The following is a 25,409-nucleotide window of genomic DNA, read 5'->3' as shown; positions in this document are numbered from 1 at the left end:
ACCAGGCGGGCCACAAGAGGTCAGCGCCTACATTGGATGGCACATAGCTGCCATAGACAAGACCCTGGCCATAGCAGCGCGGGGCATTCTACCAGCGTGGAGGACAACCCCTATAGCTGCACTCTTCCGAGATGCCGGATTGCTACCAGCAGCAGTAGCACTAGAGCAAGCTAAACTCAGATTTGCAGCCCGTCTACGCACCACAAATGCAGAACACCCCCTTACTAGGCGCACACTAGTACCTATTGTAAACAGGGGCGTAAAAACAGGACAACCCCAGCGAGTTAAGACTAAAGTCCAACAGATAGCATCTCTTCTACCAGAGATTCCTAGGACTACACTTATAGCCCCTTACTACTTGACTGGCTGCTGAACAGACCCAACGCTTAGCATAGACAAGAAGACTGCAGCTAAGGCTTTTAGCTAATAGTAGGCCTAGCTCTTACTACTAGATGTTACTATCTTCTCAGATGGCTCAGAACAGTACACTAAGGAAGGAGGAAAGTGGGTCACCTATGGCTTTGCAGTGTATCAAGACAGAAAACAACTCTAGACTGGATGTGGATCACTCCACCCTACCTCCCACGTCTTTGACGCTGAGGCAATAGGAGCGTAGAGAGGCCTCCAGCAAACTATAAGACAACCAGCGCTCCGCACCCGCCGAATCTGGCTGTGCATAGACAGCACCTCAGTGATATGGTGCCTCAGGGGCGACGCACCCCCTACCTCTCAATGGGCCTTTCTGGAGTGCCATGGTGCCATAGAGACCCACGACGTCTCTATTAAATGGGCCCCTGGACACCTGGGCATCGAAGGGAACGAGGCAGCAGATAGGCTAGCCAACCTAGAAGCCCAGCAGCCATCACCTGCAACTGGAAAAGCTGCCATGCCTACACTCTCGGGCATCAAGTCAGTCGCCCGCAAGATACTACGGCACACACAACAGACTTGGTGGTCTGACAAGAAGACTAAGCTCTCTGTGTGGTACAAGAGCTGGGACCTGGACTATGCGCCACGCAGCAGTCCAAAGGAGCTAGACCTACCAAGAGCCACCTTAGCCAGGCTACTCTCTATCCAATCTAGACATGGCGATTTTGCCTGGTATTATCAAAAGTACAACCACAAGGATGCAAACCTCACCTGTTCATGCCAACAGGACAAGACACCAGAGCACCTTGCGCTTTGCCGCAAGACCCTAGGGACCTTTAGCAGATAGCCACTTCGACCACCTATACCGCCGTCTAGCCAGGCCGATGGCCTAGCGTACACTGCAGTACTAACAAGGGAGCCAGAGGCCTTCGAAGCCTTTGTCAAACTTACACAGTACTACACCAAGATCTGCCCCCGCTAGCTCTTGCAGTCCTGCAACAGCAGCAAGCAATGCAGCACCTAGCAGTAGTAGGTCCAGCACAACAGCTGCAGTACTCCCCACCCGTCTACCTCTATTACCCTTCCCCCTACCCCTCTCCTCCTCTCTCCCTACACGCACACACACACACACACACACACACACACACTCCCTCTCTCTCTCTTGGCACATAGATGCCTCAAAATGCAAGGACATCACCCTAATGTACATACATCGCTCAGCCTCCCCAACTGGACGAGGAGCTGTAGTTTTGAAATGGTAGCAATACCCGCGCAGGCAAGAAATGCTTTCTAAGGTAGTGTGTTTGCACTGTAATTCTATAGCTTAGCACGTTGTATATGCCCTTCGGGAGGCGAGATGGTGGACTTTGTCCCTATTAACTAGACGTAAAATGAATACCAACCAACCAACCAACCAATCCAATAGATCCCAACGTTATGCTGGATAGGTTCTGCTACACCACCCCTGACGACTTAGGATCAGTCTCCTCTAGTTCTACAGCTTATTCTGCAGAGGATTGGCTTAAAGCTTGCACTACACTTCATGCAGAGGTCAAGGATCACCGCAGTGTAGGCGCGCGGAAGCTGGGTCAAACTATCCACCATCTATCAACTCAAGTAGAGTTGCTAAGCACTGAACTTGACGCCTTGCGCAAGAAGCTATACCAAACCAGGAAGCGCCAGAAGCAACCTAATAGACAATTAGACTTGCAACAACACCAAGAGTATCATGGAGGTGCGATAATGTGGTCTCCTCGGTCCTTCCGGGAGGCGCGCGCTCGCATGAGTGTTGCAGACCACGAGAGGCAAGAGGAGGAGCTCAAAAAGGCAGAGAAGAAAGATTCAGCTACTGCTAATAAGCTTTTCAATGAGAAACTAAAGGAAGAAAAGCGTGCAGCAGCTGCAAAGGCAAAGGAGGTGCGTGAGCGTGAGCGTGCAGAGGAACGCGCAGCCATTGATGCGCGCAAAGAGCAGAGACGTAAGGATAAAGAAGCTCGCAACACTGCAAAAGCTCTCAAAGTATCCCAAAGAGGCAATTGCACAACCTCAAAAGCTTCTGCAGTCAAACAGAAGCCTGCACGTCGTGCTGTGGGTGCTCGTAGTTATCCCAAGTCTGCGACGCCTCCGCTACCACGCGCAACTGTCACTACCCGGTCTGGCCGCACCGCCACAAGATACCAGTAACTTTGTATAAGAAGCTTTGTTGCGTAGGTCTATAGAATACTCCACCAAAAAATCTCACGATAATAATTATTGTACGTGGCTCTACAGCTTCGTCTTTGTATTTGCAGTGCAGGGGTGGAGCGGGCGTTGTTCGACTCCGGGCGTTGTGCGCACGGACACGGTACGGTACGGTACGGGGTTCCCGATACCGTTAGGACTATCCGTTCTGATCCACATCTATCGTAGTCTGATCCATGGTCCCTGCGTTAGTCTCATTTGAAATCTTACATTATTTTGCTCTCAGTCCATACTATCATGTTGCAGTCCTGATCCTGTCGACTTCCGCACTATCGACTTTTCTCGTTGTTGCGGTCTCTCGCGCTATCCCGTCAGGCGTGCGCCCAAGGACTTGGCAAAGGCCCGAGATACACATCATTTGGTACCCCTTCCCTCTGTCACCTTCTTTTCCAGTGAGGCAGAGCCGACGCTGACCATTTTAACCGTTAGAGCCGACAGTGAGCAGACAATGCGCAGCATGTCCACTTTCCATCCATTTCCACGGTTGCCATTGGAACTTCGCTTAGCGATATGGGAAATGACCGTTGAGCCTCGTGAAGTCGAGGTCCGCATTGTCAAGCCCAAGCCGATACCAGAAGGCCCACCCGCGCCGTTGTGGTCAAAGCCAACAGATTGGTCGTACATCAGCAGGGCGAAATTCGAAGAAGCCATGAGCGACATCCCTACCTCAACACGTGCAGGACGCAAGGCAAGAAAGAAGGCCTGGGATCAGTGGGACCACTACCATACATACGTTCATTTGACTTCTCCAACAGTTCCTGTAATCCTTCATGCTTGTCAAGAAGCTCGCAACCACAAACTATATCATCAGGTCTACCTAGAAGGAGAAGACCAGCCTTCTAATGATCGCCGATATGTTTGGTTAAATCTAGACATTGATCTGTTGAACATAGGAACGTGGAGTTTGGTATACTTCTTACCAATAGCGTCATTGATCAAGCGGCTGAAGCTCAGTCGTGAGACTCCGGAGGAGTGGGACCATGAGATGGACCTGCTGTCCAACTTTATCAACGCTGAAGAGGTGCAATTAGTCTGCATTGGTGGCTTCATCGATTGGGGAGAGGAAGTGGATGCAGTCAAGTGGCCATGCGGCAAGGAGAAGTTGCGTTTTCTTGAACCACACATCACGTTCACCGACGGGTCACCTGTTGGGTATCGTGAGCTGAAGCACGCGTTCCGGAGGTTCTGGTCGGCTGCTAACCCGGAATACTACGATGCTGATTACTGGAGTGAGGATGAAGACTACGTGGATTAAAGAAACTCAATCTTCTTGATTACTCCAATCATTCAGAGGAGTCATTTGCATGTGGCGCTTGCTTTGGCTGTCTGGACAGTTTTGATTTCTACGAATACCAAAGAAGTACTGAAAATTTCTGATCAAAGAACAATGCTAGTTCCTCCAATCGTGCATTCACAAGCCCGCAGTCTTCTCTTAAGCCCGACCGCAATTTGGCTTTCTATCTTCTGCTCGACAATAGGAGTCTATGACATGCTTGTGCGTTTGGGCTTGGCCTTTTTGTCCATATATCTCTTTTGCTGCGGCCGAAACTTTCCGCTTTGCGTCTACTATGCCTGAATCCTCAGCCTTTTTGATTGTTTCCTTCCAGTCTACAGTATCCCAAGCTGAGCCACCGGAGGTCTAAGTATACCGTCAGTGCCGATAACTCAACATTCAGTCCAGTTTTAAGTGCTTCAATAATGCACCAGCCTTGGAACGTTTCGACAGACGTTGTATGGTACTTGAGATCAGGGGTTACTTACGGGATTGGTGCCTACAGTGGATGCCAATATCAGCTTAAATCTTAGGAGTACACACCAGATGATAGTCCTTACCAGCACTTTTTGTTACTACAGTTATTCCTTGAGTATTAAGCAAGTTCCGCGCTTCTTGGACTAGATAAGCTCCATGGTCTCCACACGTGCGTTCAGTACCAAGTTTGTTACTTTGTCTAATTCCAAGATTAACATGGCATCAGACCAGCGCTGAGGCTGAATTGAAGATGACGCACCATAGTCTGCAAACATCTTTTTCTGCTCGTCGGTCAAGGTGTCCTTCTTCGCCTGGTAAGTCTTTTCTATCCTAGAGTGTTGATCGCCATTAGTCTTCAAATTACATCTGACATGTGCATTTCTCTGTAAAGAGGCAGATCTTACTCACATCTTACTGGCCTTTTTGATGCAGTCATTCCATTCTACAGTTTCTTTCATGAAAGCGTTGGCACCGAAGTTCTTCACCTTAACATCTTCTGGCTTCTGACCTGGACCTGGCTTCATCAACATGTTGTACGTCTTCGTTGCCGTTTTTTCGATATCTATAGGGTCATTGTTCACCTGTACACCCCATTGTTTACCTCTGGACACTCCGCCCAAGGACTCCACAAATTTGTTGTAGGTAAGAGGTGTATTGCCTCGATGTCCTGGCTAAAGGTCGACAGGTTAACTCAATTGTCTCATGCACAGTACGCGTGTCGTTAAAATAAATACCGTTCATTCCAGCCTCCTGTACAGGTTCTGGTAGCGCCGTTGAATTTCTTCTTCACGCACTGCCAGCCCATGATCTGATCATTTTCGGCGTTGAGCTTTGTATCGATATAATACGCCTGATACATGAAAACACGTTCAAGGGCGCCTTGGTACCCACCAGCCCACACAGAAGTGAGGAAATACAAGAGGATGGGCAGCATTTAGAACCTCATTGTTGCAGAAAAGCTTCAGAAATTGAAAAGCGTCGTGTCAAGTGTGAGACTAAAGAAGTTGGAAACCTGGGAGAACAGCGTATTCCAGGCGAAGAACGTAAGGACGGTGTGTCTTGTTAAGCACAACAATTTGAGCGTTGATGCCCTTGCTTGTTCTGCCGCCCCAGTCAGCCATAGATACTCCGCTACAATAGTCACCCTGCATGCGTGTAGAGCCTGACTCTCATTTGAAAAACACTGATGCTACATTTGGATCCATATTCCTGCACGGGCGGGATCTCGCGAGCAACTCGTCCAGAGCATTTATCACACGCAAGTCAAAATGTCGACTAGGCTGCATGCCGTGGTCTAGGCGGAAATAAAACCATGTTTTAGGGTTAGTCGAATCTCCACGCTGAACCCACGCATGTTGGTGCAGGGTGCGATCATCCTTGCACCCAAGGGTCAAATCTTGGCATCGGCGCACTTCTTCCAAGAGGAAGAGCAATTTCCGCGCGGCTGTTATCGAACATACGCCACCCGTGCGTGAACATAAGCTATGTATGCATGGCTTAAGCTTTGAGATCTGTCGCCTATGGACTGTTACTGACATGGGGCCTGCCGGAAATACCGTGCTGCTGAAAGCTCATGCGTCTCGACCAACTTGGCGGACACCTTGCATGAAGGCCTAGACGCAGATCTATCATTGCTGAGCCGTGCCTGCTTAGAGCTCATGTCAGCGGAAAAATTCGCAAGCGTACGATTAAAGCGTTACCCAATGCAGCACTGCACAGTCTATATGTGCGTGCCTCAGCCTCATTCATATTCTTCTTTCCCATCTTTTAGTTGAGTCTTGTAACCACGTGGGTGAAGTCACATGATATCTTGTTGTAGCAGGTACCGCCCAGTGGGCAAGTGCACTTACCTCAGAGCTGAGAGCTCCGTACACAATCATCACAACACGACAACAGATAGCAATACAATTGTTGATCCCAGCCTCTACCCGACACTGCACCAGGCAGTTATACAAAATGTACATACATTAGCACCCCTAAATTGGCTGGTAAATAGGTATGATATCTGCTGCGACAGTATCTACGTGAAACAACCAATATCAATCGGTGCTCGACTGGGCGACCTCATTTCTCCGAACATTACCTTCCCAATGACCAACTTCTTTGTCAAGGGCCTTACTTTGCGCAGAGGATTGGTGAACCCTAAAGTCTACTCACAACAACTAGTAGAAATTATTAGCTCAATTGTTGCTAAGCCAGGGTTTATCAAGACATCGGTCATCAATATTGAGCAACTTCCTAAGTACTACACAAGATTCAGCAACGCAACTAAGGTTAAGGTCTACATAGATATGGATTCTAACCGACAGAACGTTACTCTATGTTGCGGTATCAAGGGCAAATGTATATAACGAGTGTATTATGTTGTTCTGTGTTGTCGTGTTGCTTGTATCTTTGCTCTCCAAGGCTCGCTGCGGGGTTTGTTTTGATGATGTCTTTGTGATGCAGCTGAGGTAAGAGGTGCTCAACAACATGAGGAAGTAGTACCAGACCACCGCTAAGAACACGTGATCCGCTTCTCCTCTCAACTGTTACAAAAAACATACAACAGCGGGTATTCGCTAGTGGTCACCCACCTAACTACTAATCCGCCGGTACGTTGCTTAAATATGGCTGAGCGAACGGGAAGCCTTGCTTTCACCCATGCGTCTGCCCAAAAAGCCCTTAATATTCCTGTATGCGGTGATCTGAACAGCGTAGCGCCGTTTCTGGATGTGGGCTATTAACACACATTACCGTTCGCCAAGGTTTATTTCTGGGTCTAGTCGCTTGGCGGAGTAAGCCACCAACATGACAGCTCAGCGCTACTGCGAAAGCTGCGAAAAGCAGCGGTGCTGGCGCTTAGGTTCCACCTGAAGCACCAGCTCATCCCACCCTACGCACGAGCGCGCACAAGCGTTCTGAGAAAGACGTCAATATCAATCGCGACACTACAGAGCAACACAGCACGTTGCTCGTGCGCGATCTTAACAGTAAGTTGCCCTGGCCATCAAGGCGTCCTGTACAAACAGCTGAGAGAAACACGTAGTTTGCTTATCGACGCCCTACTCAACCCAACAAACAGTTCCCGCGAACCCTCCAAAACATACAAACGTCGATACTACTAGATTTAGAACCGGAGGCCTAGTCAGCGATCGACGCGGATGGTGTAGCGCATCAGCGAGAAAGAGACACGCATTGAGAAGGAGCATTGCGGGGTTTAGGATGGATGCGGTGAGTCTGCACACAGTGCCGCAGGCGGGACGATTCACACGCGTTGTTGCAAATGGGCGTCAGGCTGCAGAGCGGGCCACTCTCCCTGGACTGTGGTTTTGCGTTCTTTTTGCAGATACAATCAAGTATTTATGCTTGATTCTGCAATCCCGCAACCCTTAAAGCGTGAAACTCTCGTGCAATGGCTCTCCTCTTCTCTTAAAGTCAATTAAGTCCCTGTCAGACGAAGTCTTCGGACAAAGTGCGGCTGGAGTATTGTTAGTGGCATTGTGACGAGTCAACAGCTTTACTAATCCATCTTAGACGCTCTATCCCCCTCACCCAACCTATCACGCAAGCCGCCTCCGACGAATTGACCATACGAAGGGGACGAACTCAGCGAACTCTTGCTGGAGTGTGTCAAACCATTGCTATGCGTCCTCGCGCTGTTAGTGGGCCTTTACGCGGGTTTTTTCATATGGTACAACATGGCCTGGATGCGGGACATGCTAGCAGCACAACGGTGAACGGAGCCGCTGGTTTACAGAAATGGGTGAACCGTCGGTGGTGATCGTGGCGCAGCATTTGTGAGGGTTCCGTTTCCTGAACCCGGAGTCTGTGTAGGCATCACGACGCCGTACTATTACAGCGCAGTGCATGGCTACATAAGCTCTTGAAGATCAAAGCAAAGTACTATTCCACCTACTCAATACAATGTGTACCACTTCCGATCGTGCCCCTAAGTTCGGCTTTCCAGCATCCTACCATGCCCACGAGTTTCAGCCACTGAAACCACAATTGCTTGAGGCTGACTTACACGACTTGTTCTCATTCATCTGGGCCCACGATACGTATAGCTTTGACCACCCACGCTATCGTCTCCAGGTCGCCTTCAGTATCCTCCTGATATTCCACTTGGGACTACATCCTAACGTCGCATTCAAAGAAGGACTCTTCTACGGCGACACGAAGATTCTTCTCACCCGATATGAGAACACCATTCGCGCTATACTTATCATTCGATTGGATGATCGGAATGAACATGCGCGGGCGGCTCAAACATGGAGCAGGTAACTACCAATAGGCTTTTGTCCTTCAATGAAGCTAACACATCCAGAAAAACGATGATGTTGATGGATGAGCCTACGAAGCGCCATATGTGTCCCGTAACTCTATTTTTGTCAATGGCTATTGCGGATGGCGTCATTGAAGGCATTGGTTGCGGCAGCGACATATCATCGCTGTATGGTAGTCGCCAACAGTCTGGGTGGCTGCTCCTTCCCTACAAACAAAATTCATCACGCTTTTCAATACTTCGAAGGACCGGTAACAAATCTAGGGTGCTCTCATCCTGTAGTATAAAGCCATCAGTACTCTACACGATGATGCAGGCACAGTTGGAGCGAGCTGGCCACGAAGAGACGTTTGCGACCATACTTCGGGACATTAGGAATGCAACCCAGCGGGAAAAACGACGTAAGATTGCAGCCGACTACATCTTGGTTGGACGTGGACAGGGTGAATGTGTATCCGCGATACTGGCTTCCGAAATGAACATGCCTTTCGACACGAAGACCTTCCATACACCCGCAAGCCTCAAATCGCCCTATCCACTGCCACACGTGTTAAATGTCCAACTCAAGTATGATACCACACGATCCGGGATAATATCCTATCTGTACGGGTCATATGCGGCATACAACGCGATTCCCGATATACTGTACCCTTTCGTTAGGGCCGCTACATCAGTCGCATATGAGCCGTATTATGTGGACGCTTCGCCTGATGCATCTGGGAGCTGCCCGTGGTGTAATGCCCGGCTGAAACGGTAAGCCTCTTTTCATGCGCAGTAAGATCAGGCTCATCATCTTTAGGATTCCAATGAAGTCGCATTTGCTCAAGTGCTCGCAAAAGCACAAAAACAATCAAATGGAGCAGCAGCTCACCGCAACTCTGCAAGAGAAGCGATCGCGATGCATGTGGGCGTCCTGCAGTTCTGGTCACTTTGAGAATGCAGAGACAGCGGCAGCTCACATGAGCAATCACATCACAGCCGATGCTATCCACTGCCAATGGGGTCCCTGCACCTTCAACGCTAGCACTTCGACTGATCTGCACGCACATCTTGCTGTCGAACACAGTGTCTATACCCAGATGACGATACCAACACAGGCCAAATTCTGCATTGAGTGTGGAGTATGGCTTCACAGTGATCTGGAATGGAACAGGCATAGTGCCCAGCACGCCAAACGTCCAGACATCATTTATGGTCCGATCACTGCTGAAGGCATCCTTGCAGCGCCTCGCCGGTGTCCGTACTGCATGACACAGGGTCGTTTCGTGCAAATGGAAAATCCGAGCCATTATGCCGAGCACATTGAGGATCACATCAACAAGCAGGTGGATAATAGCATTGGGCAGGGCGTCCAATGCCCACATCATTCGTGTCCAACGAAGGACTTCAGTAAGAAGGAATTGCGGGATCACTTCAATACTGTTCATGGCATTGTACTTTGATAGATTAAATAGGCTCAAGAAGACTAAGAGTGAATTGAAGCGCGAGCATAGAAGTACACGACGAAAAGACTCAATGACCTAGTTTTAACGCATTGCAACAACCCATACAGGAACTCATTGACACACTATCAGTCCCTCTCAATAAGATGAATTATACAACAATCATACCTCATGCTTATCCGTTTAAAGTTGCTGATCTCCTGAATCTGACGAATGCAGTCATTGAGATCGCTCCATGCGCAGTCATAGTTCCAAACATGTTGGTGAACGCGTGACGGACCAAAGAGGATCTCCCAGTCGCTGAGAGTTGTTTCCGGACCATCGTCCAACATGATTCGATCGAGTGTCAGAGATGTGAGCGACGTAAGTTGGCGCACTGACTTAAGTGTATTCTGCCAAGCGTCTCGGGTTTTAGCTCCGATGGAAAGAAGGTCGAGATCGAAAGGTGACCTTTTGGAGGTTCTTCAACTGGTGAGACATGCCATGTAGTGGGTTCAGCCATGCTGCCTTTGAGATTAATCGTAATACATCTTTCGGGCATGAGAGCCAGTTGCTGTCACTCACTGTCGATGTCTCGAAAGCTTTGGCCGTCAAAGATAATTGACAGGGAAAAATGCCGAAAGCGCCAGATACGCTCCCTCGTTACAAAATTATGTACGAACTGGCAACGACCGCGTCCTTTGGATGGCGTGAAGAACTTTTCGTACAGGACCTAGTGTGTTACATTCATGTGGTATCGGGCATTACGTTTCTTTGAAAAAAAGAAAAACCTCTGTTGGCTAAGTTAGTCGTCTTGGTACGAAGCAGCGACAGCTTGTTACTCGTCAGGTCAAGACGCTGAGCGTAGCAATAACGGATTCATGTAGCATTGGGGGAAACATATTGTATTAGATTATAAACAAAGTCGCCGGACTCCTTGCTGTCCTTAGCCTCCTACATCTTCTCCTTCTGGGCCCGGCTAGCTAGTACAATTATACATTAATTCTCATCCTCTAACAGCCCACTTGGACATCTTGTTTCACTACAATTCTCCGTCTGAACCTGCACTATTTGTAGACAGCCTGCTTCTTATCAAGCACATTGGTATGGGAGGTTGATGGTCCGTCACCATCATCCATAGCAGGCTCCGAGAAGCCCATGTCGGTATCGTCGTCGGCATCGTCGTCGGCATCCTTGCCAGAAGCCATTTTAATGCTATGCACATCCGGAAATAACCAGGCTGCTTCTTCTCGATCCTTTTGGGTGAGCGATAGTCCTGTACCTGGATGTCGTCCTGCTTTTTTGCATCCATCCATGTACTTCGACCGTGTTTCGTATTTTGCAACGAGCGCTTTTAGGTGACGTTCCGCACAGCTTTGGCCTACAAGCTGGACGTATTCCGTCCTTGTAAGCCACTCTTCTTTGTCGTCCTTGTACATCACCCGAATGTAGGTATCTGGTCTGCGAGGCTTCGACCCAGAGCGTGGGGCGTAGCCTTCAGAACGAGGCATTACAGCACATGGTCCAATTGTTTTTAGGTAGCCAGGAGTACTCTTCATACGCTGCTTTCGCTCCCTGCAGTTAAAGTTGGTTTCCTTGTTCTTATCCGAGAGAGCTTCTGCTCCACCAGGACATAGTTCTGTGCCCTTGATGATCTTGTAGTGAGGTCGGTCGGTCGTACCTGTGTTCACGATAAATCGTGTGAACCTTAAGTTGTCTGTTTGACAAGGACGGATTGCAACCACGGGCCCAAACTCTGTGACCCCGTTTTGATACTCGAACATTTCGATTACATCATCATCAGCAAGCTCCTGGCGAAGTGACTGCAAGCTTTCTGGTGTAGAACGACTAGTCTTCGAGCCAGTACTAGTTGAGCTGAGCGGTGGATTTGCTGCCTTTGACTTGCCCTTACTGGCTTGATTGGAGGTAAACAGAAGCGGCGAGTTACTTTGTTCCTGAACGGTTGGTGACTGGGGAGATCCAAGCAGCTTTGCGACTATCAACTGGTCCTCCTTCTCGGTACCCAACATGAGATTTTTAGCTAGTGGCTGTGGGATAAGGGCTTTCGACAGTGCCGCTGCCCCGTCCTCTATGTTTTCCTTGTTATGAGCCTTCCATTCCTTCACCATCTCAAACAAAATATTCATAGGAAGAGCGTTCTGGGTCTCTGGGATCAGCTTCTCTATGTTACTGGCTTCCATCCGTTCGTGATACTGGACTAACTCGTTGAAAGTACTATCGACCTTCTGGATATTTGCTTCGTTCACCACGTCTGACTCGTAGTAAGTTTTGAAGATTTCTCGAATGCCTGGGCCCGCCAGCTCCCAGACCTCCTCTTGGTCTTTTGTGGGCTTGTTGAGTTCGTCAACGACGGACTTCCATCTCTGCTTGCTCTCTTCGCTGGAGTTCACGATGTCGTTGAAAGTCTGCTGAGCGTATGGTGAGAGTATGGATTGCAGCGGGATGTTCCACTCCTTAAGCTTCTCCTGGAACACGGCAACTCCGTTAAGAAGCTTGATCTTCTCGCTGTCAATTTCATTCTGTTCTTTGGTCGCTGTTTCGTCGTTGCCAATAGTCCGGTTGCCTTCGTAGATTTCGATCTGACCCATCGTTGCAGCTATACCCGCTATTTGGCCGAGTATGTCCTGTTGTGGAAACTTGTACTTCTTGTATCGGGACTCGATACTGCCTTTGATGACTTGTTCGTCAACTAAACTATTAATCCCCTCTTCGGACAACTTATCCTCTTCGTCCTGCTGTTTGTTTTCCTCCACGCAAATCTCACGAACTGCAGTCCGTGCTGTTTCGAAGTCCTCGGGCTTTTCTTTGTAGTCATGTCGGACTATCCTCTCGCACTCCTTCTTGATCTTCTCTTGTATGTCGTTGACATTCTTCAGCTCAACAACGCTTAAATCTTTACCGTGCTTAGCCCACCAAATCTTCACAAGCACATACAGGCTCTTCCAATGCTTCTCGATGCTCTCAGGTCTGGTTTCAGATTGACCATTGTTGCGTTTCTCGGCGTTAGCAACTCGTCCTTGGTGCAGGAACGCTGACCTAGCGGCCTTCTCATCCTCGGTATCTTCTTCGTCGTAGTCGTTTTCGTCTTCATCTTCATCGTGGCCTGTCGGCTTAGATTCGTCGCCGTATTTATTTTCGCGAAATTTAGGTTTCTTTTCTGTAGGTCTTGAAGATGAAGATGAAGATGAAGAGGCACCAGAGGCAGGTTCCTTCCCAGGCAGTACAGCTGCCTTGTTCTCTTTTCCTGTCTTTTTCCAAGGCGCTACTGACCCAGTCCCGAAACTAGACTGCTTGAATTGTTGAGTGGTCGAGGCCATGTTGCGTTTAGGTAGTAGTAGCGTTTAGGTAGAGTAGCGTCTAGGTAGTAGGGGAATGGTGGTAGCGGAGTGGTAATAGTAGTAGCGTCTAGGTAGGAGTAGGATAGTGGTGGTAGCGGAGTAGTAGTAGTAGTAGTAGTAGTAGTAGTAGTAGTAGTAGTAGTAGTAGTAGTAGTAGTAGTAAGACCTGCTAACTTAGCCGATGTAAAAGATTTCTGCTGCAATATTGAGTGGCACATGAGTGAGTTTTATAGAGACCCTAGTCTAGGCTGATTCCCGAACGCAGATGTGTGGTAGTCAGAACGCAGGGACAGGCAACCGGATCAGGCTGTTCAGATACCGGGGCAGGAAAAACTGGTCGTACTGTTTCCGACCACACGCACATCTGCGCTACTTAACAAGAGGTTTAGAGGTGCTGTAGGTGCAGAAACAATGGCTATTCTTCTCCATCTCGTAGTTTACTTTGCAAGCACTGTTGTGCTGGCATCCACAACGTGTCTGACTCCTACCCCCACGCATCACTCGAGGCGAGAATGGTCCTCATCGTTGGCTACTGGACATCTTCCCCCACATGCACCTTGGAACATCACCTCACCTTGGGGCTGGAACGCTACATACACTTCGCAAGCCACAGGGACTGCGGCTATGTCTCGTCCCACGACCACTGTCACCGTCGGCGAAGCAGGCAAGCTCATCTTCTCGCCATCGTCACTGAACGCTTCTGCTGGCTCAGTCATCGCGTTCGATTTCCTTGGACTCAACCATACACTAACTCAGAGTACCATCGGGAATCCATGCCGCAGCAATCAGGGGCTTAACACAGGATTTCAACAATTTAATCCGGCTAATGTGAGCGGGAAGTTTATTGTCGAGATCAAGGTCACCGACCAAGACCCGAAATGGTTCTTCTGCGCGCAAACGGTGAAGCGCTCTCATTGTCAGGCTGGTATGGTCTTCAGTTTAAATCCTCACGGAACGCATGCTCAGTTTCTTCACAATGCCCTAGCGGGTGTTGAAGCCACATCAACTCCGACGAATAGCTTATGCGTATTGCCGCCAATCCATCCAACAACAAACACCACGAGTACATATGTTCCACCTACGGGCACATTGTCCGCAAACTCTAGTCTTAGCTCGGTAGCCATATCTCCTCCCATCTTCAGTTCTGCGGGCACGAAAAGGATATCTAGAGAGTGGTTCATGTTAGCCTTTGCGCTCCTGTAGATAGTCGTATAGCAACACCATAGCCAATCATAATATAACGTATATGCATTAAACTTATCCCACACTGCCTCGGGTATGATGCAGGAAGCGCCAGCGTTACGCGCCTCTACGATAGTCTACGATAGTAGGGCCTGAACAGGTATCGGCTTTGACGAGAAGCGGGCACTGTAAAGTGGCAGGGCGAGGTTGTTGACGCCGGATAAGCACCGTGGAAGGGTAGGGCGATGAACGGGCACTGTAAAGTGCAGGGCGAGGCCGATAAACGGGCACTGTAAGGTGACAGTGCAGGATTGTTGACGATAAACGGGCAACGTGAACGGGTAGGGCGACATCGTGTCGACCACGACGGGGCCTTGAGTTGAGAGAGGGCGCAGCGCACGTCATCGTTAACCAGCGCTAGCGTGGGAACTTTCCAAGGTTGGTGAGGTTGGACCTCGGGATGACATATGGGTGATTTTCGAAATACCATGTACATCATGTGATTTAGCGCGCGGAAGATGCGGACGATGTCAATGTTGCTGTCTCAGCCAAATTTAGCGTTTAACAACAACAGAGCTAGCTGCTGCTCCTTCTAGGATAATTAAAGCTTAATATTATTATTATCTTAACTTCTTATAGTATTGTGATGCCTACAAGAAGGTTAACTTAGCAGAAAATTAATAAGCTAGCACCTAAATTAACACAGGAGGCACCCGCATCTACAACACTAGCAGTATCTAGTTAGCGTTAGCGCATTGCAACTTAGCTATTTAGAAGTTGTTATACAAAGCCTAATTATTAGAGTGTCTTTTAATTTAACTTTGTAGCTGCTTAAAGCTCTTCTTAATTAGATTGTAGTTAGGTAAGTATAGTAGAAGGTACTCTAGCTCCACCTTGTACATCGCACAAAGCTCACAAACCTAAGTTAATTAATAAATAGACTAGATAATTGTCTGCTCCTCTAGTATAGTAAGTTTCTAGCAATTAGCGCGTACGTCTAGTTAAAACGTGATATTGCGAAGGCAATTAGAGACCTGCTGATAAGGTACGTTCAACGCTCTAGCAGCGCTGCAGATACTGCGAAATTGGCCAGCGTAGAAGGCCTGGATAGTAAGGATAACTCTGCCTTCTCTAGTAGTATTCTGAAGTTGTTGTTGTTGAGGCATGTTGTGTTAGGGTAAAAGGTGGTCGTGCTAAGAGAAAGTGGCTAGTTCGGTGATATGGCCGGCTCGGTGATAATCTACGTTAATTAAGCTTTAAAAAATAGTGTAACTAAGGTATCTGTTAACTGTTATTGCTGGCAGAAGTGACTATTACTTACTCTGTTTTATAGAGTAAGCTACTTCAATAGGCGTGCTAACTCTACTCTAACTATACTTACAGTCGCTAGTCCTCTTGTTGCAAGCGCTCTCATTAATCGCAATGATTTACTCCGCCTTATACTATTGCATCCTCGCTCTGTACACCCTCTAGAGTGGCTCGCTTTGCTCAATCGCACGCTTTGTAGCCAGCTTCCTGCTGTAGTGAAGCTTCTCCAAAGCCCGCCACACTGTCGATAGAGAGCACTCCACGTCGTAATCGTTGTATAAGCACTGCTGCATCTCCTCCAGATAGGCGCCGGGTCGCCCATCGAGGTACAATTGGAGTGCTTCTAGCTGCGCTTGCCGCAGTAAAGGCGGGCGGCCGAGCCTGACAGAAGGCGGAGGATAGCACTGTCCCCAGTACTCCAAGCTTAATCGCAGCTTTGCTACAGTGCGACGATCGACTTGGCAAGCAGCAGAAACCTCGGAATCTTTCTCCACAGCAGCTATATGCTCTACTACAGCTTGCTGCGTGGTGGCGGGTAAACGTTTGCCGTTGACGCGCATCATGGGTTGGTTGCCACGCGGAGTCTCTGCCCCAACAACACCAGAAAACAGTCGCGAGAGTCGCGATAGAGCTTTATGAATAAATTGAGCGTGTATAGAAGGTTAAGAAAACAGCTGCAATCATCAAAATACACTCAGAATTAGCCTATGGGTGATGCGTTGAAGTTCTAAGAATACCCCTCGCCACTGCACGTGATGTACATGGTATTTCGAAAACCGTTATAATACGACCACAGTTCTCTTACGCATCTCACATGGCTGTTCTTACAGTACCCCGCCCACTACCTATACGCAACAACTGCCAGCTGCCACTGTAACCTACACGCTTTCGCACGTCGTAATGCTTCGATGACGCGGCAAGCCTCGATTCCGCGGCATTTTAACGCCATCAACACGGTCCTCGCGATCATACACGGACATTAACTGTGCTTCTTTTCTTGCGTCTAAGTGGACTCATGGCTGATAGGATGAGGAAAGCGGCTATCCTAAGCGCGCGGTACCATTTGTTGATTTATGAATAGATATTTCCCGTGCGCTTAATGTTGAAAGCTGATTGTGTGATACTTTTGATGCGATAAAGCAACGAAGGCCATGCACGCAAGTCATCGAGGGTGGAGACCTTATGCTGCGACAGCAAAATGCATATATAGCTGGACATCTACACCACAATCATCTGAAGCATAATAATCATCAAAGTCTACAACATCCCGACCATGCCCCAATACCTACCAAACCAGATTGATGATGCTAATTTAGCATACTACTATACTGAGCAGCAGACATCTCACGGAATTTATTACCGTCTGAATGGGTCTAGTGATCAATTTCCACCAGGATTCTACGCATCTCAAAGGTATTGTCTCTATGCTATCGACTTCACTTCTAACTGTTGGGCTAGGAATGTTGCTAGTCAACCCGCTGCCAGCCAACCTGTTTCGAGCATTGCATCCTCTCTGCCAACAATCGATCTTAGTATTGTTGTATATGTTGGGGAACCGCTGGATTATCAAAAGTATCGACATACTGCTCTTTGCCTTCGGCCTAACAATGGAGGGACATCCATGATCATTCACATTATTGGACCGAACATGTCATATGTGCTTCAAACAAGAGATAACTATGACCCGAGCATGAGTCGCAATTTTGCCAAAGAGGTCTCGGCCGGAACGCTTAGGACACCAATGGCAAAAACCCAGTTGGCGTCCCTCATCTACCAAACGCCCATCGATAACTCAAGCCGCGAATTCAACTGCCAGACCTGGGTAGGAGATGCTCTCCAGAGACTGGCGACGGCTGGATATATAACCCAGAAGGACTGTGATGGCGGTATCGATAGGATGGTGGAGGCGACAATGGAAGCGAAGGAAGAGCCAGAGTAGTCCTCAAGGGTTTTGCCATCGCACGATGGCTTGGTGATGCGCGAGTTCGTCGTTATAAATTTCAGGAAATATGTCTTCTGCACAATCTTTCCAGTTCCTGTGCTTGCACGGTCGCTCGAAGAATTTGATGTAGTCCCAATGCTCTGGATACCACCCTGCGTTCTCCCAATCTAGTAGTCCTGTAATCCGACCATCTTTAACTAAGATGTTGTGCTGTGCAAGGTCGCCATGTGAGAAGACAATACGGTGATCACTACGGATCTGCTGGTATAGTGCGGTACGAATCGGGCTCGGTGTGGAGTCCACAAGGTCAAAATAGAATGAGGAATTGAAAGTGGCCTCGTCTGTGTATGGTCCGCCGTTGTAATGGCTGTATTGGCGGTCGTCTCGCGCTTTTCCGCCAGAGCAAGATCCAATAAGCCCACTCTGGTGAGGTATAGATCGCATTGTCGTGAGGACTTCTCGCAGTTGTCGGCATATACTGCTTCTTTCTTCTGCAGTAATTTTGGCCCAAACCAGGTCAAGCCTGTCACCCTCGATAAAGTCCATTTGAATGAAAGTCTCTCCATTAGACTTGCCCGCATCGTACACGCGTGGAACAGGGAGGCCATACTGCGCGGCAAGCTCCAGTGCTGGTTGTTCATCAATATTGACTCGCCTGCCTTGCTTGAAGACCATAGAGCCCGCACGTCGCGTAACGAGACATCCGGGCATTTCATGAAGGATTACGATGTCTGGTGTATGCTACTAAGTATCTTATCAAATCTGACTCTAGATAAGAAGCTCACCCTTTTCTCCATCTGTCTCCATCATCGAGCTTCTTGACGCTGAAGCCATCGTCACTAATCAATCCTGGCAATGACGCTCGAGGGCTGTTGTAAAGTGGCCAGTATAACGACACGTATGTACTCTCGCGATAGTGGCTTTGACTTTATTTTGTGCCAGTTGTGCGGCTGAAGTGGTGATGCTGAGACAGAAACGATGTAAAGGCAACTTTCAGGCAAGATACAGTAGCGCAGGACACGTCATCAACACTTCTCGAAACCTGTCATGGGAAGCCACACTTATTTTTAGAATATGTCCGAGGTAGCATCAACACGCTAAACCTCGACGCAAGCCACGCTTATTTTTGAACATCTGCAATAGGAATAGCGCTGGGACTTTGTTACAGTGCTGTGTCAGCGGCTTAATGTGGGCAAATACAGTTAACGTGTGGGATCAGTAGTAAGCTGGGCAGATCAGTGAGCTGGGCACCCCACCAAACCTGACGCGACTCCACACAGCAACCACAATGCCGCAACAACAACTTCTCGTGAAGGCAGAATAAGCCTTGCTATAGCATCCTATCGTAACAATACAACAAAGTCTATCCGCGCCCTCGCAAAAGCCTTTAATGTACCACAATCTACACTACACACGCGTATCCGCGGTACCCAGCCACGATCAGAGACAGCATCTGTTAACCGTAAGCGATCAGCCATCGAAGAGCAGTCTCTTCTACAGTGGATCCTAGACCTTGATCGACGACGCTTTCCGCCCCAGGTCATCGACGTACGACGAATAGCAGACGCTCTTCTCGCCGCGCGCGGCCAAGATCCACCCCCACAACCTGTTGGCCAGAAGTGGGTGTCGCGCTTTGTCAAGAGCCAGTCTGAGCTACAGACAAAGTGGAAAAGAAAGTTCCATAGCTAGCGACAACGGCTGGACGACAGATGAGCTTAGTGTAGAGTGGGTAAAGCACTTTAACAGACATACAGCGTCTCGTAAGTATTCACGCAACACAACATTAAGGCTGGCTTCCAGGCGACAGGGCTTATCCCTCCCTGTCCAGATCGCGTCCTATCGTCGCTTACTATCGTCCAGACGCCGTCTCCATCAGCGACAACAGCAGACAACAACGTCGCATGGACAGCAGAGACGCCGCGTACAGTAGCACAGCTTCAGCAGCAGGTACGCTATCTCCAAGACAGGCTCCGCCTGCAATCAGAGAGTCCAACTACTATTGCTATCCGCCAGCTTGCTAAAAGCGCTCAACCCGCAATGCAATCACCAACTATACTTGCAGAGGAGAACAGAAAGCTTCGTATAGCTAGTTAGTCAGCGCCAGCAACGTAAGAGAGACCAGCGGCGTCAGTATATAGCTCGCGGAGAGTGAACAAGCAAAAACACGACAACAGCGAGAATTTTACTTTTTGGAATCAACGCAATTTATCGCACGCAGACGTCTACTAGAGACGCCGTTCGACTAGCCAGCACCCAGGAGCAGCGCCCACTGCTTCTGAGGCGTCATGGCGACACCGTGGCCTTGACGGTCAACATGGCCAAGCCCAATTCGCGAGCACGCTACATGCCTCAGCACTTTTCTGCACGACGTACTGCACCTCATCAAGCGCACCAGCAGCCAATCCATGCCAACAGACATCGTCAGCGACATCATTCGCGGCTCACTGACGTTCGTCCTGAAGATGCAGCACACGCCCAACCTGAGCGCTCTTAGCGACGCCCTCCGCGTCGCCCAGACCAAGGCCAAGGCTACAGCAGAACACACGGCGCAGGCCCTCAACGTAATCAAGAGTGAACTCAAGAACACTGTAGAACTCGTTCAGCAGTCAGCAGCGAACATACAACAGAATGGCAACACGGCAGAGGAGGCGAGGGCAGCAGCCAAGGATGCTACAGAGGTGGGTAAAGCGACGTTGGAGGTTGCGAGAGAGATTAGGAACAAGAGACCGCAAGAGCAGGCGAACAGACCCATGAGCTACGCTGCAGCGGCAGCCAGGGGCATCCCACTAGCAGCTACATACAATGCACAAAGCGTCAAACAACCATCTGCGCAGACACAGCGTGAGGTCATCATGAACATCAGAGACCCGCTCACCGTACAGAGCCTGCGGGCTATGAACCCCAGCAACCTCAAACTACATGTCCAGCGTGCCATCAAGCAGAGCGGCAATGAAAACATAGCAAGCGTGAAGATTGTCTCATCTAACCAGCTGAAGAGCGGAGACAGCAAGCATCAAGACAGCAAGCAGCAGTGAGGTTGAGGCGCTGCGACAGTTCGCGGACAACTGGGCCCACCGCATCGGCAGTGGGACTACAGTGCAGATCCCGACGTTCGGCGTCCTGGCTCACGGCATACGCACAAGCACAATGGACATGAGCAAGCTCAACAAGATCAGAGCACAGATTCTGCAGGACAATCGGCCGTTCATACCTCGGGCTAAGATAAGACACATAAGCTGGCTGACCAGAGACGCGTCTGCCAAGACAGCATCAACCATCACCATTGAGTTCACCAAGCCAGAGGACGCCAACAAGATCATCGACGAGGGCCTGATCTGGCATGGCGAGGTCTTCCAGTGCGAGCGATACGAGCGGCAGTGCCGAGTGAAGCAGTGCTTCAAGTGCCAAAGATACGGCCACATAGGAACCCAGTGCAAGGCAGCAACAGCATGTGGCCACTGTGCGCAGGAACACGACACCCGGGACTGCCCATCAAGGGCCGGACAAACCATAGCCAGGAAGTGTGCCGCCTGCCGCGGCGAGCACGAAGCATGGAGCCGCCAGTGCCCCACCAGGAAGGACGAGATGGCCAAGGCGAGGGCCGCGTACGAGATGCGACCGCGCTACCATCACGTTTCGCAAACGGCCGGACAACACGCGCAACTTGATATACCAACATCTACAATCCGCAGGAGAAGGCCCAGCCAACCGGCTGCGGCCTCGCAACCGACGCAGCTTGCCAGGAATCGTTCGCAAACCGGACGAGGACAGAAGAGGACCAACACCGGAACCAATATCGACACAATGGATCAGGAGACCCCATCGACACAAGTAAGCGCGAGCCAGAGGCCGCATCGACAGATCGTACCCAGCAGACGAGCTCTGGAAGCGACTGGCAACAGCACCCGCGCGATACAGAACCACAGCAGCCATCACATGGAGATCGACTCCAATAACGATGCATGAATAGACACACCACACTAAGCATACTACAGTACAACGTACACAAATCAAGAGACATAGTCATGGCGAGCATGCTACGCGACCCCCAAGTCCACGAGTACAATATTCTAGCCATCCAGGAACCATAGAGGAACCCCTTTGCGGCGACGACACACCATCTGGCAAAAAATGTGTTCCACCTCTGCTGTCCAGCAGAAGAAGAGGTAGGGCCCACCCAGGTATGCTTCTTCATTAACAGAAGATTAGACCACAAGAAGTGGCAATTTAAGGAGCACAGCAGAGACATCTGCTTGCTCACATTGGAGTTCGGCGATGATCAACAGGAGAGACAACACATTGCCATTCACAGCATCTACAACCTGGCGAGGCGCAGCAAGAGCGACGGCACCGTACTTTCAGACATCCGCACAGTACTACACAACAATCAAGCCAATAAGCAGATCCTGCTTGGCGACTTCAACCTGCACCACCCCATGTGGGGAGGCGCAAACGTGAGGCACACCGACACTGAGTCTGCAGAGCTGCTAAATATCATAGAGGACTTCAATCTAGAGAGTACACTGCCTCCTGGAACCATCACGTACGAAGAGAGAACCTCACGCACAACCATTAACCTATGTCTGGTGACTGTAGGTCTGATTAATCAGGTGATCAGAAGCCAGGTCAACTGAGACCTTAACCACGACTCTGACCATCTTCCTATCAGCACTGTGATAGACATAAGAGTACAGCAGCTGGAAACATTGCCGAAAAGAGACTAGAAATGATTAGACGAAGGGACATACCACAAAATGCTCCTAAGGGCCCTACTGCCACTTCGCAGACCTGCAAACAAGACAGCGCTTGACACATACGTCCAAGAGGTTGTCAAGGCCATCCAAAAGGCCATTGAACAAGCAACACCATACACACGTCCATCAAACTGAATAAGAGAGGGCTGGTCAGACGAGTGCAGGGCAGTGCTCACAGAAGCGAAGAGACTTAAGAGAGCACACAACCAATATCATACAGACAAGTCGTGGGAGGCGTACCGCGCAGCAAGGAACCACAAAGCAAGAACAATCAAGAAGGCACTGCGAGACGCTCACAGAGAACAGGTAGAGCAGGCCGCAAAGTCACCAGAAGCATTGTGGAGACTCGTCAAATGGGCAAAGACAAGAGGAAACGAGGTCCCCGTGGTCACACCCACCATACAACACCCAGAGACACAGGAGGGGATAACAGACCCGAAAGCCAAAGCAGATGTGTTCTGTGAGGCTTTCTTCCCAGCACCACCAGAAGCAGATCTAGAGGACATACGAGACGCACAGTACAACAACTAAATAGACATGCCACAGATAACAGAGAAGGAGGTCAGTGACGCCATACGTGCAGCGTCGCCACTCAAGGCACCCAGCCTGGATGGTATTGCCAACAAGGCCCTGCAGGGAGGAGTTGCCCAGCTCGCTCGACACCTGACGAGGATCTTCAACCAGAGCCTGCATCTAGGATACTGTCCAGCCCACTTCCGCAAGTCAACAACAGTTGTCTTGCGTAAGCCAGGTAAAGACAACTACACGGCACTGAAGTTGTACAGACCTATTGCATTGATGAACACCACAGGTAAAATCATGGATGCAGTCATAGCACGGCGACTCAGCTACCTAGCCAAGACCCATCAAGTCCTACTGCCGACACATATGGGCGGCAGGAAGATGCGCTCGACTGAGCACGCTCTTCATGCCGTCACCCATAAGATATATAAAACATGGAGCCAAACCAATGGTCAGGTGGCGAGCCTGTTGCTGCTAGATGTCTCCGGCGCCTTCGATAACGTCTCACACGCACGCCTGCTTCACGATCTGCGGAAGAGACAAGTAGACGAGAAGACAGTAAAGTGGATCACAAGCTTTCTTAGCAACAGGCACACGAGTATCACAGTTGACAGCTTCTAGTCAACAGCGTATCAGATCAACACAGGCATTCCCCAAGGATCGCCACTGTCACCTATCCTGTACCTCTTCTACAACGCGGATCTGATAGATGAATGTAACAACACACCAGAAGCCATGTCCACAGGCTACATAGACGATGTCAGCATCCTTGCGTGGGGCAAGACAACAGAGCAGACATGCGAAACACTGAGCAAAATCCTCGAAAAGGCACAGCGCTGGGCCAGCACACACGCATCAGTCTTCGCCCCAAATAAGTTCCAGCTCACTCACTTCACAAGATCACGCAAACGTATCAACATTGAGACACTAATTCAAACCAAACAGGGCGAGATACAACCCAAAGCAACGTGCAAGTATCTTGGGCTGACAATGGATGCGAAGCTGCACTGGAAAGAACATACAGAGGAGATTAGACAGAAAGCCACGAAGACAGTGAATGCGCTCAGTTGCCTCGGAGGATCTAACTGGGGCGCCAGCCTACTCAATCTGCGACGAATCTACGAAGGCACCGTGCTCCCGCAGATGATGTACGCATGCTCGATATGGTCAAATGCCAGCATGAAAGGGAAGCTGTACACCAGGAGGATGCTCAATACGCTGCAGAGCATACAGGCAAGGGCAGCAAGAGTCATTAGCGGCGCTTACAGAGCAACATCGAGAGCGGCGCTAGACGTAGAGTCGTTCCTCCTCCCCGTCGAGCAGCAAATTTGGAAGCACAACGCAAACACTGTTATCCAGCTACTTTTGAGCAGGGACATCGCGGGCACCTCAGGGTTCCAGACAAGCACAGCACAGCCAACAGCCGCAGACAAGGCTCGCATCAGACACACAAGCTCTTGGGAGAAAGTACACGAGGATATGAAGAGCAAGCAAATCTAAGACGTTAAGACACAAGAACAGATCCCGTGCTTCCTCACTCCACCTTGGAGACACGGCCCAACCACCTACATTGACGCGACTGCTAAGAGAGCGCGGACGCGACACAACCAAGAACACGCGAAAGACAACAGCCTAAGCATCTACACAGACGGCAGCGGCATTGAAGGCGAGATTGGCTCTGCAGCACTGTGTCCACTCACACAACAGGTACGATCTGTGCACATGGGGCCAGACACAGCGTCGACGGTATACGCAGCAGAGCTACAAGGTATCAGCTTAGCACTGCAGATCGCTCAAGAGTATGCAAGCCGAAACGGCGCGCGACGAGACATCGCCATATACACAGACAACCAGGCCACCATCTGGTCCATAGCTAAGGCTGAGGGACGGTCAGGCGCCTACATCCTCGCGGACATCGCACGACAGGCCCAGGAGCTCCAGGACAAAGGACGGACAGTGACCGTCTGATGGATACCAGCCCACGTGGGCATCCCAGGAAACAAGGCCGTCAACAAAGCAGCCAAGGAGGCCACTGGATAGAGGGAACACGGGCGCAGAAGCCCACCAGCAGACGCGCCCCCCCACCTATATACCATAAGGTCGACAGTAAAAAGATGGTGCAAGACACAAGCAGAGCGGGCATGGATAGCGAAGTGGCGCACAGACACAAAGGGCCGCGCAACCTACAGACACACGCCGACGCCCACCAAAAAGGTACTCCGGCTCCACGAGGGGCTTACCAAGCGAGAGAGCGCGCTGCTGGTGCAGCTACGGACTGAGAAGATCGGCTTCAA

General features: G+C 49.8%; 11 protein-coding genes across 11 annotated transcripts; 8 read left to right on the top strand and 3 right to left on the bottom strand.

Annotated features, from left to right (window-relative positions):
* Window positions 1-2,842: 2,842 nt before the first annotated feature.
* On the top strand, window positions 2,843-3,972 carry M421DRAFT_425941 (uncharacterized protein). Its single transcript, XM_033594245.1, has 2 exons — window positions 2,843-2,971; window positions 3,040-3,972. The coding sequence occupies exon 2, from the start codon at window positions 3,068-3,070 to the stop codon at window positions 3,863-3,865; it is 798 nt and encodes a 265-aa protein (XP_033443535.1). The 5' UTR covers window positions 2,843-2,971; window positions 3,040-3,067; the 3' UTR covers window positions 3,866-3,972.
* Window positions 3,973-8,266: 4,294 nt separating this feature from the next.
* On the top strand, window positions 8,267-9,384 carry M421DRAFT_75683 (uncharacterized protein; the record flags this gene model as incomplete). The annotated part of the gene is made up of 2 exons (XM_033597156.1): window positions 8,267-8,622; window positions 8,670-9,384. The coding sequence occupies 2 exons, from the start codon at window positions 8,267-8,269 to the stop codon at window positions 9,382-9,384; spliced, it is 1,071 nt and encodes a 356-aa protein (XP_033443534.1).
* Window positions 9,385-9,706: 322 nt separating this feature from the next.
* M421DRAFT_75762 (uncharacterized protein) lies at window positions 9,707-10,069 on the top strand (the record flags this gene model as incomplete). The annotated part of the gene is made up of 1 exon (XM_033597165.1): window positions 9,707-10,069. The coding sequence occupies one exon, from the start codon at window positions 9,707-9,709 to the stop codon at window positions 10,067-10,069; it is 363 nt and encodes a 120-aa protein (XP_033443533.1).
* Window positions 10,070-11,115: 1,046 nt separating this feature from the next.
* On the bottom strand, window positions 11,116-12,657 carry M421DRAFT_75706 (uncharacterized protein; the record flags this gene model as incomplete). The annotated part of the gene is made up of 2 exons (XM_033597158.1): window positions 11,116-11,703; window positions 11,740-12,657. The coding sequence occupies 2 exons, from the start codon at window positions 12,655-12,657 to the stop codon at window positions 11,116-11,118; spliced, it is 1,506 nt and encodes a 501-aa protein (XP_033443532.1).
* Window positions 12,658-14,013: 1,356 nt separating this feature from the next.
* M421DRAFT_12093 (uncharacterized protein) lies at window positions 14,014-14,394 on the top strand (the record flags this gene model as incomplete). Its single annotated transcript, XM_033587295.1, has 1 exon — window positions 14,014-14,394. A coding segment is annotated over one exon (381 nt), but the record flags the coding sequence as incomplete, so codon positions are not given.
* A 1,483-nt stretch (window positions 14,395-15,877) lies between these two features.
* On the bottom strand, window positions 15,878-16,603 carry M421DRAFT_327695 (uncharacterized protein). The gene is made up of 2 exons (XM_033589351.1): window positions 15,971-16,603; window positions 15,878-15,911 (listed from the first exon to the last, which is right to left on the bottom strand). Exon 1 carries the CDS (start codon window positions 16,458-16,460, stop codon window positions 16,059-16,061), a length of 402 nt encoding a protein of 133 aa, XP_033443530.1. The 5' UTR covers window positions 16,461-16,603; the 3' UTR covers window positions 15,878-15,911; window positions 15,971-16,058.
* Window positions 16,604-17,410: 807 nt separating this feature from the next.
* Window positions 17,411-17,836, top strand: M421DRAFT_15915 (uncharacterized protein; the record flags this gene model as incomplete). The annotated part of the gene is made up of 1 exon (XM_033587653.1): window positions 17,411-17,836. A coding segment is annotated over one exon (426 nt), but the record flags the coding sequence as incomplete, so codon positions are not given.
* A 3-nt stretch (window positions 17,837-17,839) lies between these two features.
* M421DRAFT_75672 (kinase-like protein) lies at window positions 17,840-18,673 on the bottom strand (the record flags this gene model as incomplete). Its single annotated transcript, XM_033597154.1, has 2 exons — window positions 17,840-18,570; window positions 18,625-18,673. 2 exons carry the CDS (start codon window positions 18,671-18,673, stop codon window positions 17,840-17,842), a joined length of 780 nt encoding a protein of 259 aa, XP_033443528.1.
* A 1,203-nt stretch (window positions 18,674-19,876) lies between these two features.
* Window positions 19,877-21,805, top strand: M421DRAFT_104512 (uncharacterized protein; the record flags this gene model as incomplete). The annotated part of the gene is made up of 4 exons (XM_033587032.1): window positions 19,877-19,932; window positions 20,163-20,805; window positions 20,843-21,182; window positions 21,264-21,805. The coding sequence occupies 4 exons, from the start codon at window positions 19,877-19,879 to the stop codon at window positions 21,803-21,805; spliced, it is 1,581 nt and encodes a 526-aa protein (XP_033443527.1).
* Window positions 21,806-21,945: 140 nt separating this feature from the next.
* On the top strand, window positions 21,946-22,287 carry M421DRAFT_15700 (uncharacterized protein; the record flags this gene model as incomplete). Its single annotated transcript, XM_033587628.1, has 1 exon — window positions 21,946-22,287. A coding segment is annotated over one exon (342 nt), but the record flags the coding sequence as incomplete, so codon positions are not given.
* A 2,443-nt stretch (window positions 22,288-24,730) lies between these two features.
* M421DRAFT_327637 (uncharacterized protein) lies at window positions 24,731-25,191 on the top strand. The gene has a single exon (XM_033589350.1). It carries the CDS (start codon window positions 24,838-24,840, stop codon window positions 25,081-25,083), a length of 246 nt encoding a protein of 81 aa, XP_033443525.1. The 5' UTR covers window positions 24,731-24,837; the 3' UTR covers window positions 25,084-25,191.
* The last annotated feature ends 218 nt before the right edge of the window (window positions 25,192-25,409 follow it).

The sequence above is a fragment of the Didymella exigua genome, assembly GCF_010094145.1.
Source record: "Didymella exigua CBS 183.55 unplaced genomic scaffold M421scaffold_52, whole genome shotgun sequence".
NCBI classification, from domain to species: domain Eukaryota; kingdom Fungi; phylum Ascomycota; class Dothideomycetes; order Pleosporales; family Didymellaceae; genus Didymella; species Didymella exigua.
The sequence above is the reverse complement of the archived record's forward strand: the minus strand, read 5'-3'. Positions and strand labels throughout refer to the sequence as shown.